This window comes from Urocampus carinirostris, chromosome 11 (assembly GCF_059441175.1).
Source record: "Urocampus carinirostris isolate Australia breed hairy pipefish chromosome 11, RoL_Ucar_1.0, whole genome shotgun sequence".
In the NCBI taxonomy this organism is placed as follows: Eukaryota; Metazoa; Chordata; class Actinopteri; order Syngnathiformes; family Syngnathidae; genus Urocampus; species Urocampus carinirostris.
Genome location: NC_142359.1, coordinates 41,666,384 through 41,680,749, shown reverse-complemented (window position 1 = coordinate 41,680,749; position 14,366 = coordinate 41,666,384). Strand labels below are relative to the sequence as shown.

Below are 14,366 nucleotides of genomic sequence, written 5' to 3'. Positions count from 1 at the left end.
AGCACTGTCCACGCAGAAAACTCCGTGGATGAGCTGCCCTACTCTGCTTTGTTTGTCCGGAGATTGTCGCTGGTAGATTGAGGTAAGCAGAAATCTATACCGGGTTTATGAGATCTTGAAGGGGAATTATCTTTTTCTATTATTTTTTAGCAGCTGGCAGGTATCGGCTGGCCAAGCGGAATGCGGCTTCGGCGGTTGCCGAGGCAAAAACTTGGGCATGGGAGGAGTTTGGCGAGGCCATGGAAGCCGACTTCCGAACGGCTTCGAGGAAATTCTGGTCCACCATCCGGCGTCTTAGGGGGGGAAGCGGTGTGCCATCGACACTGTATAGTGCCGATGGGGCGCTGCTGACCTCGACCCGGGACGTTGTGAATCGGTGGGCGGAGTACTTCGAAGACCTCCTCAATCCCGCCGGCACGTCTTCCTCTGGGGAAGCAGAGCCTGAGGACTCTGGGTTGGGCTCTCGTATCACTGGGGTTGAAGTCACCAGGGTGGTCAAAAAAACAGAGGGTGGCCATTTTGAAAAGTTCAGTGAAGATGACATCGAATTGACCAATCGGGGTTCTCCACTCGACTCCAGCTTTCAAAATGGCCGCCGCCTGAGAGGGATAAAGACAGGTTGGTATATGGCTCCCATCCCTTGGATGCAAGTTGCAATATTGTCTTATTCTAGGTATTTTTAATAAAACTTGTTTATGACATGATGCCATTTGTATTTTAACGTATATAAACGGTAGATGAACATTGTACATAACTTCTGCAAGTTTTGGCCTTGGCGCAGTGTTAAATATGTTTCTGCTTGACCATGGTCATACAACAACTTGACATTTTTTGCTTCTGTTGTTTTCAAATGTCACAGGAGTCTGACTGTTCACATTTACAGTACATGAAATGTGGTCTTTTTCTTTGGTCATAGGATGCTGAAAAATCTGGTGTTGCATTCATATAATTTTGCAAATATATCAAGTCAATCTTTTTTGCCAATAATACCACTAAAAACATTGATTAAATGCAGGTCTATATTCTCAAACTGACTAAATAAATCCACAAAAATGTTAGTATTATGTAACAAAATGTAAATCTCATGTAAAAGTTGTTGTAAAAACACATTTGGGTCGTGCAACCTTTCTAATAGTTCATTAGCCATTTCACAGGGTTCTGTAGGGTTACATTAACTTTATTACTTTCAATTACTTTTGGATTACTCCAATACCAAATATGCTATTAAAAGACAAAATAAACTAAATGTGAATAAATGTATGACTCACAACACATGGTAAGCTTTCTTTCCTGGCTTTGATCTCCAGCAAAACGAACATAAAATGCGACAAACAAAATGAAAATAAATCCAAACCGCTTGCCAACATCATTTTTGCCATTCCATGTATTCACCAAGCCTGCACAAAATTTAGTAATTTTATTCATATTTAGTTTTGTCTTTTATAAGCATATTTGGTATTGGAGTAATCTGAAAGTAATTGAAAGTACCGTAGTATCCGGACTATAGAGCGCACCTGATTATAAGCTGCACACACTACATTTTACGGGCATTATTGGCTTTGTCCTTACACAAGCCGCACCTGTATATAAGCCGCATGCGCCCACATTAAAACATGTAACAGTCAAAAGCTTATCCCAAATTTGACTAGGTGCCGCAATTGTAACTATAAATATAGTATACAATCCAAACACCACAATCGGCAACATGAATGGAAAATGATACCTGTAATTAGAATTTAATGCAGACCTTTAAAGTCCGGGTCCCGTTGAAAGTAATCCAATGAAAAAAATGTATTTCCAAAGTTAAGGGTGGGGAAAATATATACCGGTATCCACTATTGTCCGCTGCAACAACAGACAGATTTTACTCAGCTTCACCCCACTTCCCGTCAGCCCGCGTTTGCTCCGCCCCTTCTTTTTGATTAGCTCGTAGAAAACATATCACAATAAGTCTCTAAAATAAATACATTACAAAAATATACAGTTGCAAATACATATTATACATGGTTACACATATTTACAAAGAAAGACGGTACACCGAGAGAAATTTCAAAGCTTTAATAATAATATAATTTTCATCCCAAACCGTGCCTGTGAAAGGTACCAACGGGCTACTAATAACACGCTCGCAACGCATCATGCGTATCTGTTAATAAAGGCCATACCGCAATTGCGAAATTCATGGTTAGCTTTTCTCATCTTTCTCCTTATAACTGCCGCCATCAAGGGCGTCTTCCTCATTATCGGAAAGAACCTTTGTCAGACTGACAATTCGTACGCAAACTAAAAGGATGCCGCCTACCTCGGTGCACTTATTCCACCGGTCTAAGTCATACCTTTTGTACTCCAGTGCCACTGGTGGCAGTTAGAGAAATTACATAAATTGGCCGCTTCACTGAATAAGCCGCAGGGCTGAACATTTGGGGAAAAAAGTAGCGGCTTACAGTCCGGAATTTACGGTTAAAGTAACCCTACCCAAACCTGCCAATTCGTTAACATGTGAAATATATACGTAAATTGATTTTATGTCAGATTTTGGACATGTTTGCTAATTATTCGGTTGCCACACTTGGAATTGATGTTCCTTAGACTTTTTGTGATTGCTCAGACCCCTCGAAGCTTACAGGAAACATGTTTTTATAAAAATGAATTTGAATGTGATGTGTGAATTTTTCAGGAGTGGCTGTTTTAACAGAAACCAAGTAAAAGCGTTGCATTTATATAACAAGGCAATGTTTCAATTTGTTTACAGCCACTGTTTATAGTACCCTGAGGGAAAGATTTTTCATCATCTGCTTCTACTTGCTCATGCATAGGGAACAAAGATGACTCTGAGAGCAACAACTTGGCAGAAGTCAGCTTGTTATGCGAGGAGAATCTCCTCGACACTATCTTCTTTGCCTGTGACACGCAGCGTCGAGGTAACTGCTACACTATTGTGCAATGTTCAAAAATAGTGAGTCAGGATTTAAACGTTGTGAAGGGATTGTTGCATTTCTTTCCCGCTGCTTAATGTTTTGTCATTACCCTCAAATGTGCAAAACCCACAACCTCTTGTGGTATTGCTACCTTTTTGATATTTGCACTTGTGTATTTTTGTGTATTGCATATTTTTGACAAGGATATTTCAGAAGTTGTGGTGCCACTTTGTCACATGTGAACAATTTGAGAGGGAACATGTTTAGTATTGGAATAAACAACAAGAGCTGGGACAAAGTTTACATTTATTACATTGATTTATTTGACAAATACATTTTTTTAATAAGACTTGCGACATTTTGAAAATACTTAAAGGTATCCTTGTTGAGGTCAGAAAAATTTAATTGGCAGAAGATTTTGATTATTCTAAGTGTAGTTATTCTCAGTTTGTTATATTTATGGTAAAATAAAGATCCATATTTAAAATAACCAAAATTGTACTATATATTTTTTCTATTCATAGTAGAAAATATTATGAAATCAAAAACTAAATGTCCCATGTTGGATGATGTTGATTGTTTTAAGGTTGTTTTTCTTTTCCTCCATAGAAATAAGTTAAAAATATAAACTCCAAAAAATAAAACCATTACTGCAAGAAATCACTCGAGGTAGAAATGTGCAAAATGCTATGTTTGAAAGAAAAGAATGATACTTGATTCCATTAAGTTAGATATGTATTTTTGTGTGTGCTTGGATACTTTTTTAAAGATAAAATATTTTCTCTCCAGTACACACAGAAAATGTTTAATGAAACTTTTAAATTATGATTTAAAAACCAATCACGTAGTTTTTTGGAAAACTAGAAAATACCATAACTTAATGATGTCGCTTGTTTTAGATTTGGTTCCCCTACAAACACAGGGGCAAGAGCTTTAAATGTGTATTCTCAACCTTAGTAGCCACTCAAATGATTCTTCTATAGCGGGGGTCAGCAACAAGCGGCTCTGGAGACCTATGCGGCTCCTTAGCCCACATACCGCCCACTTTTAATCCTAATGTGTTTAATTTGCCACATTTATTACTTGCTTGTTTTACTCTTGCTTTATTGTTGTTGCTTTTCTTATAAAGCTCATACGTTTTCATTTTTTGTGGCTCTAAACATTTTTTTTTTGTCTAATATGGCTCTTTCAACCTTTTTCGTCGCCAATCCCTGTTCTATAGGAAAGGTGTACGTGTCGCACATTGTGGAGTTCTTGAGACACACCACCAGTCGCACATCAGAGGACAGCGGGTTGGAGGAACTAGGCAACATGTTGGATCCCGAGCACAAAGATGTTTTCATTGACTTGGACACGTATCATGCTGTAATGAGGGAGTGGATCGATGACTGCCGCAACAATGGGCGAAAATGGAAAATTGTTACTCTTTCAAATCCTTTGGCAAGACTAAAAACACAGTTACAAAAGTTTTAGTGTTGTAAACTGGTAGTCTCCAAATGGCCACTTTTGGAAACAATTAGAGCAAAAAAAGTGTATTAGGTCCCTGTTTTAATCACTTAATTTGTTATTTGGTTTTAGAGTATTACTGTAGGTTTTTTTTAATAAGTCTTTCTGAGGTCAGATTTTTATTGAAGTTCTCAGATTCAGATCTACTTTATTGTCATTCTAGTACACGTGTATACAGAACGAAATGTCGATACATCTGACCCGCAGTTTCCTTGAATGTACAGATATAAATAAAATGTTGTATTGAGTACTAATAATATACTGAATAACTATGGCTATGTATAGTATTTTACAGTAGTGCAAAGAGTCCAAGAGGAGCAGCGAACCAGATGTGCAAAATGGGCAGTCAGGTAAACAGTAACAATAACACTGTAGTACGATAGTGCAGAGGAGAACAGATGTGCAAGGAGTGGCTAGCTATAAAGAACTGCCAGTAGTGCAAAAAAGTCAAACAAAACCAACAGATGTACAGATTAGCAGCAGTTTAGATTTACTATGTGTTTGATTGACCATTTAACAGTCTAATGGCCAGGGGGACAAGACTATTGTGGAACCTGGTGGTCCTGCACCGCACACTGCAGTACCTCTTCCCAGAGGCTAGCAGAGTGAACAGTCCATGATGGGGGTGAGAGGGGTCCCTGATAATGTTTTTGGCTTGGGATAGGCAGCGCTTCTGGCCAATGTCCTGAATGGAGGGGAGAGAAGTCCCGATGATTTTCTCTGCTGTCCTCGTTACCCTCCTCACACTACCCCAATCGGAAGCGCTGCAGCCTCCACACCACACAGAGATACAGCTGGTCAGGATACTCTCTATGGTGCCCCTGTAGAATGTGATGAGGGAGGGTGGGGGCAGGTGGGCTCTCCTCATCCTCCGCAGGAAGTACAGGCGCTGCTGTGCCCTCTTCACCAGTGATGCAGTGTTCACGGACCAGGTGAGTTTGTTTGTGATGTGCACCCCTAGGAACTTGATGCTGCTGACAACCTCCACAGCCTTGTTGTTAATGAGAAGTGGGGCATGGTTGGGCTGGTTTTTCCTGAAGTCGATAATGATCTCTTTAGTTTTGTCAACATTCAGGACCAGGCTGTTGTCCCTGCACCAGCCCACCAACTGCTCCACCTCCTCTCTGTAGGCCAGGTCGTTGTCGTCCCTGATGAGGCCCACCACTGTTGTGTCGTTCGCAAACTTCACGATGTGGTTTGTGGCTGACCAAGGGACGCAGTCGTGTGTCATCAGGGTGAACAGCAAGGGGCTCAGGACACAGCCTTAAAAAGTTCTGTAGTTGTTTGTAGTGTTACTATAGTTTTTCTTTGTACAATTTATGTAGTATTTCCATAGTATTTTTATTAGTGTTTCTCTAGTACTTTTGTATTTCAAAAGTCGATTTTTTTTTTTGTTGTATATCTGTCGTATTTTTGGATTATCACACTATTATGAATTTAGTATTTTTAATATACGTGGTCCCTGTTTTTAAGCACTATATTTGATATTTATCCATCTATTATCCGCACCGCTTATCCTTAGTAGGGTCGCGGTCGTGCAGGAGCCTATTCCAGCTATCATCGGGCAGTGGGCATGGTACACCCTGAAATGGTTGCCAGCCAGTCGCAGGGCACACAGACAACTCACCCACTTATTCACACCAATGGACAATTAGGACCGGCCAATTAACCTGATATGCATGTTTTTGGAATGTGGGAGGAAACCGGAGGAGACTCACGCAAGCACGGGGAGAACATGCAAACTCCACACATGAAGGTTCGATCTCATGACCTCAGAACTGTGATGCACATGCACTAACCACTGCGCCTTTAGGGCAGCACGGTAGTGTAGTGGTTTCCTAAAATATTATTTGAACTTTATTAACAATGTTCCGTAAATTCTAGACCACAGGACACTGCTTTCTCTTATATTCTTAAACACTGCTGCTTACAATATGATGCGGCTTATTGGTTTGAATCCTATTTCATTCTCCAAGGCGATGACTGCGAGGGTGTGTCTGCAGTGACTTTGAATGCACATAGGGACCTTTTCGCAGAACTCCCAGCAGCCTGGCAGTCACTATACATCCCGAAACAAATAACCAACTCAGGAGGGGTATTTGATAATTATCAGGCTTATAGTTATCAGACGGATAAAAGCCTAATATGACGTCCGTTATTTGCCTGATGGCAAAACTACAGCAGACGGCCACTTACTCCAGAATAATATATTCAATCACCCGAAACTACTTATCACAATTATGAGCATAAATTTATGGTTATGTAATGGTGTTAATACTCAGTCTACTCGAGGGGTGTCAAAACTTTTCAGAAAGCAGGCTAAATTTGTTAAGCTGAAAATGTGTAAGGGGCAACTATTCAGCCTGGTGCTCTACAAATTCACCATCCTTGAAAGGTTTGCAATACTTGGCGATCAGTGTCGCAACCTCGTAACTCGCCCTTGTAGCATTTTCATTTGATGAGCCGGGTTTCTACAAAAAAAACTGCTGTGCAATTAAAACAGCCTCCAGTTGCCATTGCAATTCCTGTTAGCTCTTTGTAGTCCGCTTGTTTCTTCTGGCAGTGTTGATTTGGATTTCGTTGGAAAAAAATACTCCAATTTCCACTTGTCCTGGAAGCGGCGGCCCTCACAGTCAACTTTTTTTATTTGAAGTCATGATGTTGGAATTGGGGTGGGCTAAAATTGTCACAGAAAGCTTGAAGGCAAGGTGGCCAAAGGGCTACTGCCTTCCCCTGGTAAAATGTTGATTTTACTTAATTTATTTATTTTAATTACTATTATTTTTAAATATATAAAACATAATATATTTTATACTGCAGCCAAAATTATTGGCTGGCCAAATATTATCAATTTTATAAATTGCGGCCATGGGCCAGTAAAAAAAAGTTATCACAGCCCATGACTGGCCCCCGGGCTGGACTTTATACATGTGTGGCTCTCCTCTCTCATTTTGTCATGTGAGCAAGGTATGGGAAAGCTTAAGACCAGCTCAGCTTGTGTACAAATGTTTAAGTTGTACAGGCTGCTGAATTTTAATCAATATATTACGTTTAGCTTAGTTTTGGGACTGTTTGTGTCGCACTCCTGCATATATATTAATGCTAATTTAGTTAATATTGAACACTTTACTGGTTTTGATTGACACTGTCTGCAACATGTCTTAAATGCGTCACAATCCTTTGATTAAGGGTTATACAAATAAACATGACTTGACAACAAACAATTGTAATGTTGCAATTGCGATATAGTTTTCCTCTGCCCAAGTGTAGTCAACATGAAGATTTCTTTGAATAACTGTGGAATAAATTTCGCTATAAATATTACTTTATTTGTAGCCATCTAGGGTGCCGGCCATTTTGCTGCTTTCTATTCACTCACTATCACTTAAAAGGAACAAATATATGTGAGCTGTAGTTTATCGTTCCTTGAGAAACCAATTCAATTTTTCGCCTAAGACAGTGAAAAAATGGTCGCCATTCAAAATAAAATAAAAGAAAACAAGGAAATTGTTCATGTACATTCCACAACGAGCAGTACAAGAATTTAATCTATTGTACAAAAAATATCCCTTAAGTGCACTTGTTATTATATTTTCAGAAACAATTTTAGTGTTCTACATCTCTGCTGGAATGGTGTCCTTATTTTTTTTCCTTCAGATTAACGATATTGCCAAAAAGTCCATGCTGCTAAACATAACCTCAGGAAGTTTGGAAGGCTTTGCAGGGGATGTTTCAAGAAGCGGATAACAAGCCTTTTTTAAGTCTTCTCATCTTCTGGACTTGTCAACCAAATTTTACGTCTTCCTGCCACAGTGAAACATCAGAACTTGTCTACTGCCTTGCTGACCTCCAGATGACTAACCAGAAGCTCCATGAGGAGGTAAAAAAGCTCAAACAGGCTGCTGAGGGCATGGAGGAGATTAACCAAAAGCTAGCAGAAGAAAACGAGAAACTAATGAACCAGACCAAAGCGTAAGAAGTCCTCACAGGTGCCACGGTAAGAGTGCTTCGTAAAGGCTTCCTTTAATATCTCCTTGGCAGTCACAGGCAGCTGATCCACAAAGAGAAGATGCTGCACAATGAAGTGGAGGAAATGAAGGCCATGCTGAGCTGCACGGAGGAAGGACGAGTTTGTGCCTCTGCATACAGTAAGTGCATGGTCAGCCGTGACTCACTACCAAAAAATTGTACTGAAAAAAATCAGTTGGTTACTAGTTAGTTCATTTAATAAGTAATTGTTTTCAGTTGTATTTTGTAGGTAGATCTAAAATGCCCACTGTTCCGAAATGATGTGTTCAGTGTTGTGGTGTTAGTGGATTGAGGGATGTACAGTATGATATATTCAAAGTACAAGAGACAATGTCACTTTAGAGTACTGGTTACCGGGAAAAATAAGTAATTCACTTTGTAAGGAACTACTCCCGCGAGAAAATAAATTGAAATTAACTGCTTCTTTTTGTGCAGGAGAAAGAAAATCAAGATCTCACTGTCAAGATTGCCTCCTTTGAGGAGGAGGTAGGTTTTCTGTTAAGTTCACTGATGATGCTGTGGCAGTAACATACCAAACATCCCCTGATGGCTTTGCAGGACTTTAAGGTCACTATGGAGATGGACCACCTTCAGAAGAGAATAACAGAGCTGTGTGCTATTAATGCTGACCTTCAGGTTAGCACCCATTAATCTCTGATGTCCTTGTTCTCAGGTGCAAATTCACTCCTTTGATACAGACATCACTCAAAAGGAATCTGTAATACAAGAGGTTATCTTTTAATAAACTAGTTTTATATCATTTCTTACCTGAGGTCTTGCCACCCTTTGTAAGGGAACTTTTTATTTATTTATTTTTACAGAAAAACATACAGATAGATGAGCTTAAGGGAGCAGTGGAAAAATACTCAGCAATCGCAGAGGTCAGTGTTCCACCATGAATTCGTTTTGATTTTATTTTTTTTTTAAGTATTTTGTGTCTTTGCTTTATGGGGTTAATTTCAGTTACTCAGAGCTGACAAGAGCAACCTGGAAAACCAAATGTGCATGTTGCATCAAGAACTTTCAAGGCAATTTTCACACGTAAACGAAAATTGATCCGAGGTCTGTGCCAGCGGTGTCCAAAACATAGCTCACGGGTGTTTTGTAACCCTCTATTAGTGGCATGGGGCAAAACAGACATCTGCTACAATGAATCTAATCTCAAAGAAGCTGTTTCAAATTGAATTAAACGTGTATCTTTCAAAATACAAAAACTGTTTTTTTTGGGAGGAGGCATAAAATGTTTTGCTCCAATTATATTACTGCATTCTTATTTTACTTTCCATGTAAGGAAAGTTTAGTAAAATAAAAATAAATGCTCTATCAGGGGTTTCAAACTCGTGGCACGGGGTCCAATTGTAATCCTCAGCAGGATGGTTTGAGGCCCCCACCTCAATGTAAAAGTTAAAAGGACAGTGTGAATTATTTTCCCACTTGATGGTGCTGTATTCTGTCATTCCACTGAAAATGAGTGCTTAAAAACACAGCGGAAGAAAACCAAATACTAAATGACCAAAATACACCGCATAACTTTTGAAAAGAGAAATGAGAAGAAAAAAAGAATAAATTGATAATGACAATGACAAAAAATAGAAACGCAATAGGAAAAGAGAAGATCAAATGTAATGAATTTTTTCGTAATTGTATTTTTTTCTTTTCTTTTCCTTTTTTTGCTTTCCTTTCCCCTACTTTTCTTTATATTTATTCCTTTTTTTTGCCATGCTTCCTTATTTCCCCCTAGCTTGATTCCTTGAAATATGTATTTAAATGTGTGTGTGTGTATATATATATATATATATATATATATATATATATATATATACATATATATATATATATACATATATACTGTATATATATATATATATATATATATATATATATATATATATATATATATATATATATATATATATATATATATATATATATATATATATATATATATATATATATATATATATTCATCCTTTTTTGTCTTTGAGAAAGGCTGGGTAAAATGTGAATAGAAAAGTGCTTTTTTTTCTTCCTTTTAGTCCATGTAGTTTCTATTCTTATTTTTGGTTGCACCACACATTAGTGACATCTATTGGAAAAATATAAAACACTGTACCTTTAATAGCAGCAGAATGTTTTTATCAGCGCTGTTTTTGTGGAAAACCCCATTTTGCCAACCTCACCCTGGAGCCTAGCTTCGGTGGCCCCCAACTCAATTGAGTTTGAGACCCCTGCTCTATAATAATAAAGACTATATGAAACACATGTGTATGATCTAAATTTGCTTTGTTAAAAAAAAAATCACTTTGATTTTGATTTAAAGTCCTCATTGCTTACACATCATCTAGCCAAAGCTTTTTACAATTTTTATTAAAACATTCTCAATATGAACCTGATTTATGGCTGAAACTCAGTGACTTGGCTTAAACAAATTTAAGCCTACATCCTTTGATTTTTCGTTGTTATTGACCTTGGATTAAAAATATTGTACACTTTTGGCCTAAGCTGTTCTGCCGTTGTACCAAACAATCTAGTTTTTTTCTGAAAAATAAATGTGTGCTTTGCATGGCTATTGAAATATTGACTATCGTAATTGACTCACAGTGTTGGAGTGTCTCTATCAATGGCCTACAGGATGAACCAGAGCGGTTCAGGATCCCTGCAAAGAGAGTTAGCCTTGGCTCAGTCACCACTGGAGGTCAGCACTTTGCCTCATTTTCCATCATCAGTGTACAACAAAATCCTCCCAATTGCATATAGTTTTGTGGGCATAAATCTTTTGGCTATTCTTTTTAGTCCGGCGATGGCATTGACTTTTTACCTACTAATATGTGCGTTGTCTCTCCGCTGGATGAGACTCTGGACAGAGAAGTTCTGCTGTTGATGCAAGGGCCCAGCCCTGCAATCATGGCACTGGAGTTCAACAACCGGCTCAAAAGACTGGTAAGGAATTTAAAACCGATTTTTGTGTATTAGAATCAAATACATTGAGATTTGTTCCTATGTATGTGTTTGGAAGAAAAATACATTTTTTGGTAATGTTTTTATTGGTCTCCCTGTAGAATTTCAGACAAGACACCAGCATTGTCCTGTCCATGCTGAAAGCCTTACTGAATGATCATTTTGAGCCGGGCAAAGTCCCCGACAGCAGTCTTGAGGTGACGTTCACAACATTGCATTTTGCCAGACGTCATAAACCAATCTGTCCCTCTGTTGCACACATATATGCATCCCTTTTCTTTTTTGCCCTCACTGTAACTCTATTATATAACTTTTTTGTACCCTGCTGGCCTCCCTCTCCTTGTCCAGCGTTTTGCATTCATTAGGCACGTTTCGTCATCCAGCAGTAAACTCAAATGAGGAAGGGCCTCATTAACAGCGTCCTAGTTTAAGTAAAGGCTCATCAGATATTCACTTGACAGCTTTGGAAATAATTCCTAACCATTTGGGTGACTCTCCTGGTCTGAAAACGACTTTTTGGTTTCTTTTACCAGGCAGTGTACGGTGCATTGGGTGCAAGAAGAGAAGATTGGGCCTCAAGTCAGGACCACCTTGCGCAGTACACTAAATCTATAGAAATGGAGCTAGGCAAAATGGCCAGCAATATGAGGTCACAAACTGAAATCCTGCACCTTACAATCAGGTATTTTTTAACTTTTAAAGCTACATTAGCCAACTTCTCATTAGTCAGACTTGGTTAAATCCTTGACTTTATTATACTTGGGTTTGAAATGCTTCACTTCCAAAGATGAGTCTGTGTGTGTACACATTTAAACCTCATCATTGGTATTGCCAGTAATATCCATGAAAATGGCAAAGGATGAGTTAAGACACACTACTTTAAGACAAGTAATATTTTGTTAAACCGGCTCTGAATTTGTGTGTGCGCATGTATGAGAGTGCTCAGCTATATAAGAGTCACTGTTGGTCAGTCCCAGCCCCGAGGAAGCGAGGTGATCTGACTGGTACTTTTAACTGAAAATAGGGGGGTTATTTCTCTTCCCCCAAATCATCCTCATCCATCGTATATTTTACCAAAATTAGCTTTACTCCGATCAGAGATCTAAAACAGACAAATTAAAGCTTCACTGGGCCAGTTGCAGAACTGGCTCTGGTCAACCTGGGAAACAAAATGGGACACTGCATGGGCCTGCGGATTGGGTACAGTATGTCCTCTGTATTCCATTTCTTTCTGACACGCTTTGACCATTGCATGTTTGTAGTCACGTTCCTGTGATACTGAGGCATTTTGTCATGCAGGGTGCAGGATCAGGAGAACCAGAAGAGGCAGTTGTGCGAAGAACTAGAGCAGCTCAAGACTTCTCAAGATAGCAGAGAAGCCTCATGCCAGACACCGGCAGAAGAGGTTAGTTGGTAGCTGATTTGTTCAACTGTGTGTTTGGTGATTTTGTGTTAGAGTAATTATATTTTTACAAGATCAGAGAATTGTGTTTACACTCCCACATTAAGATTGTGCTCTGAATTTATTCTTCTTCTAAAAGCATGGGGATGACCTAGAATGGGATGAGGAATGCTCCATTAAAGATTTCCTGAAAAACAAAATGGCGGGGAATAACTGTCAAGTGAAGGAAGTAATAGTGGACAGTGGGCAGATGGAGGAAAGTGACGAAAATTGGACTGTGGTGAATGGCACAGAGGAGTGTGATGTAAAAAGCTCCACTCCTGTCTCTGGAAAACATGAAGCGTCCCTTCATGGTCATGCAGGTAAGTGTTTTTATCATGCAGTGTGCATGCAGATGTCTAAGATAGCTATGCATCATAGTTGTTAACTAAAAGCAAAATTGTCTCACAATTTTCTAACCCACGAGTCAAAGGACACGCATGCATCCTTCAAACCAACCAGCACAGTTCACATCCACACACAATTAGGAACCCCTTAAAAGAACACTGCCTTCTATGGTGGCAGTTTGAAGGGCTTGTGTGTGGGAAAGTGCATAACTTCCTTTAAGGTCCTTCTATGGCAAGGTGTGAAGCTATCTGAGGCCATGGAATGAGCCGTAATCCCTTCCATTCCTTGCCTGCTTGAGTGGCTGGCAAAACACCCCACTCCCACCCCCAAAATGTCTCTTTCTGCAGTTTTCTTCCAATCCCCCACTAACCTTTTATGGAAGAAGGCAGAGGGTGCCATTTTTGTGTTTTTAGATGAATCGGCACAAAGTTAAATTCCCTTTCCCAGTTCCTCTTCTCTCGTTTATGTATTTTTGTGTTTCACAGAAACTCCAGAGCCAAGGGTGAATTGTTGTTTACAGGTAAAATGAATTCTGAAAATACAATGTGAGAACACATTTAACATTTTCGACGAGGGCCTCAAAATGCAGAAAATATACTACATGTACATTTAACACATTGTGAATGTGCATTAACTTTTGTGTTAATGGATTTTTACAAGTTTTTAGTCTTACGTTAAACAAAACATCTACATTAAACAAAATTGGCCAGAAATTCATACGTACACCTTGTAACACAGTGTTCCTTATATACCACAAAATATGATTGGAAATGCATACAGTATTCAAACGTGTGCGTTACTACACAAGGTTTTACAGTATACACGGACTACCGTATTTTGCAATGATTGATCAACCGCAAAAAAGAATGCTGACCAAAATCTCATGACTTGCGAATCAAACCTGGGTTGCAAAGGTGATACAGATTACAAATGAAGTGGCATGAGATTTTTATCTCGTTTACTATTTTATTTTTAGAGAGTGGAGAAAACCGTCGTTCTGGAAGCGACAAATAAATGTCATTATCACATACATCAAAGAGAAGTTTACGTCGCCAAGTTATACACAGATAAATGCGATAGCTTTTACTGTGGTTTTGATTCCATGCGCCTCATGGTCCAGTGCGCATTATACACACACATGTGTATACAACACCAAAAAACTTTTA

At 39.0% G+C, this 14,366-nt stretch overlaps 1 protein-coding gene across 1 annotated transcript in view; it reads left to right on the top strand.

Moving 5' to 3' along the window:
* irag2 (inositol 1,4,5-triphosphate receptor associated 2) overlaps positions 1-14,366 on the top strand; it is a 44,100-nt gene that overhangs the window by 668 nt on the left and 29,066 nt on the right. The window contains 19 exon segments of the mRNA XM_088348470.1: positions 17-72; positions 177-618; positions 2,817-2,921; positions 4,141-4,337; positions 8,082-8,206; positions 8,238-8,396; positions 8,466-8,583; positions 8,889-8,939; positions 9,012-9,089; positions 9,127-9,183; positions 9,275-9,334; positions 9,417-9,481; positions 11,055-11,148; positions 11,247-11,393; positions 11,513-11,608; positions 11,945-12,093; positions 12,711-12,816; positions 12,953-13,175; positions 13,686-13,720. Of these exon segments, the coding sequence (XP_088204596.1) occupies positions 17-72; positions 177-618; positions 2,817-2,921; positions 4,141-4,337; positions 8,082-8,206; positions 8,238-8,396; positions 8,466-8,583; positions 8,889-8,939; positions 9,012-9,089; positions 9,127-9,183; positions 9,275-9,334; positions 9,417-9,481; positions 11,055-11,148; positions 11,247-11,393; positions 11,513-11,608; positions 11,945-12,093; positions 12,711-12,816; positions 12,953-13,175; positions 13,686-13,720 (2,363 nt within the window).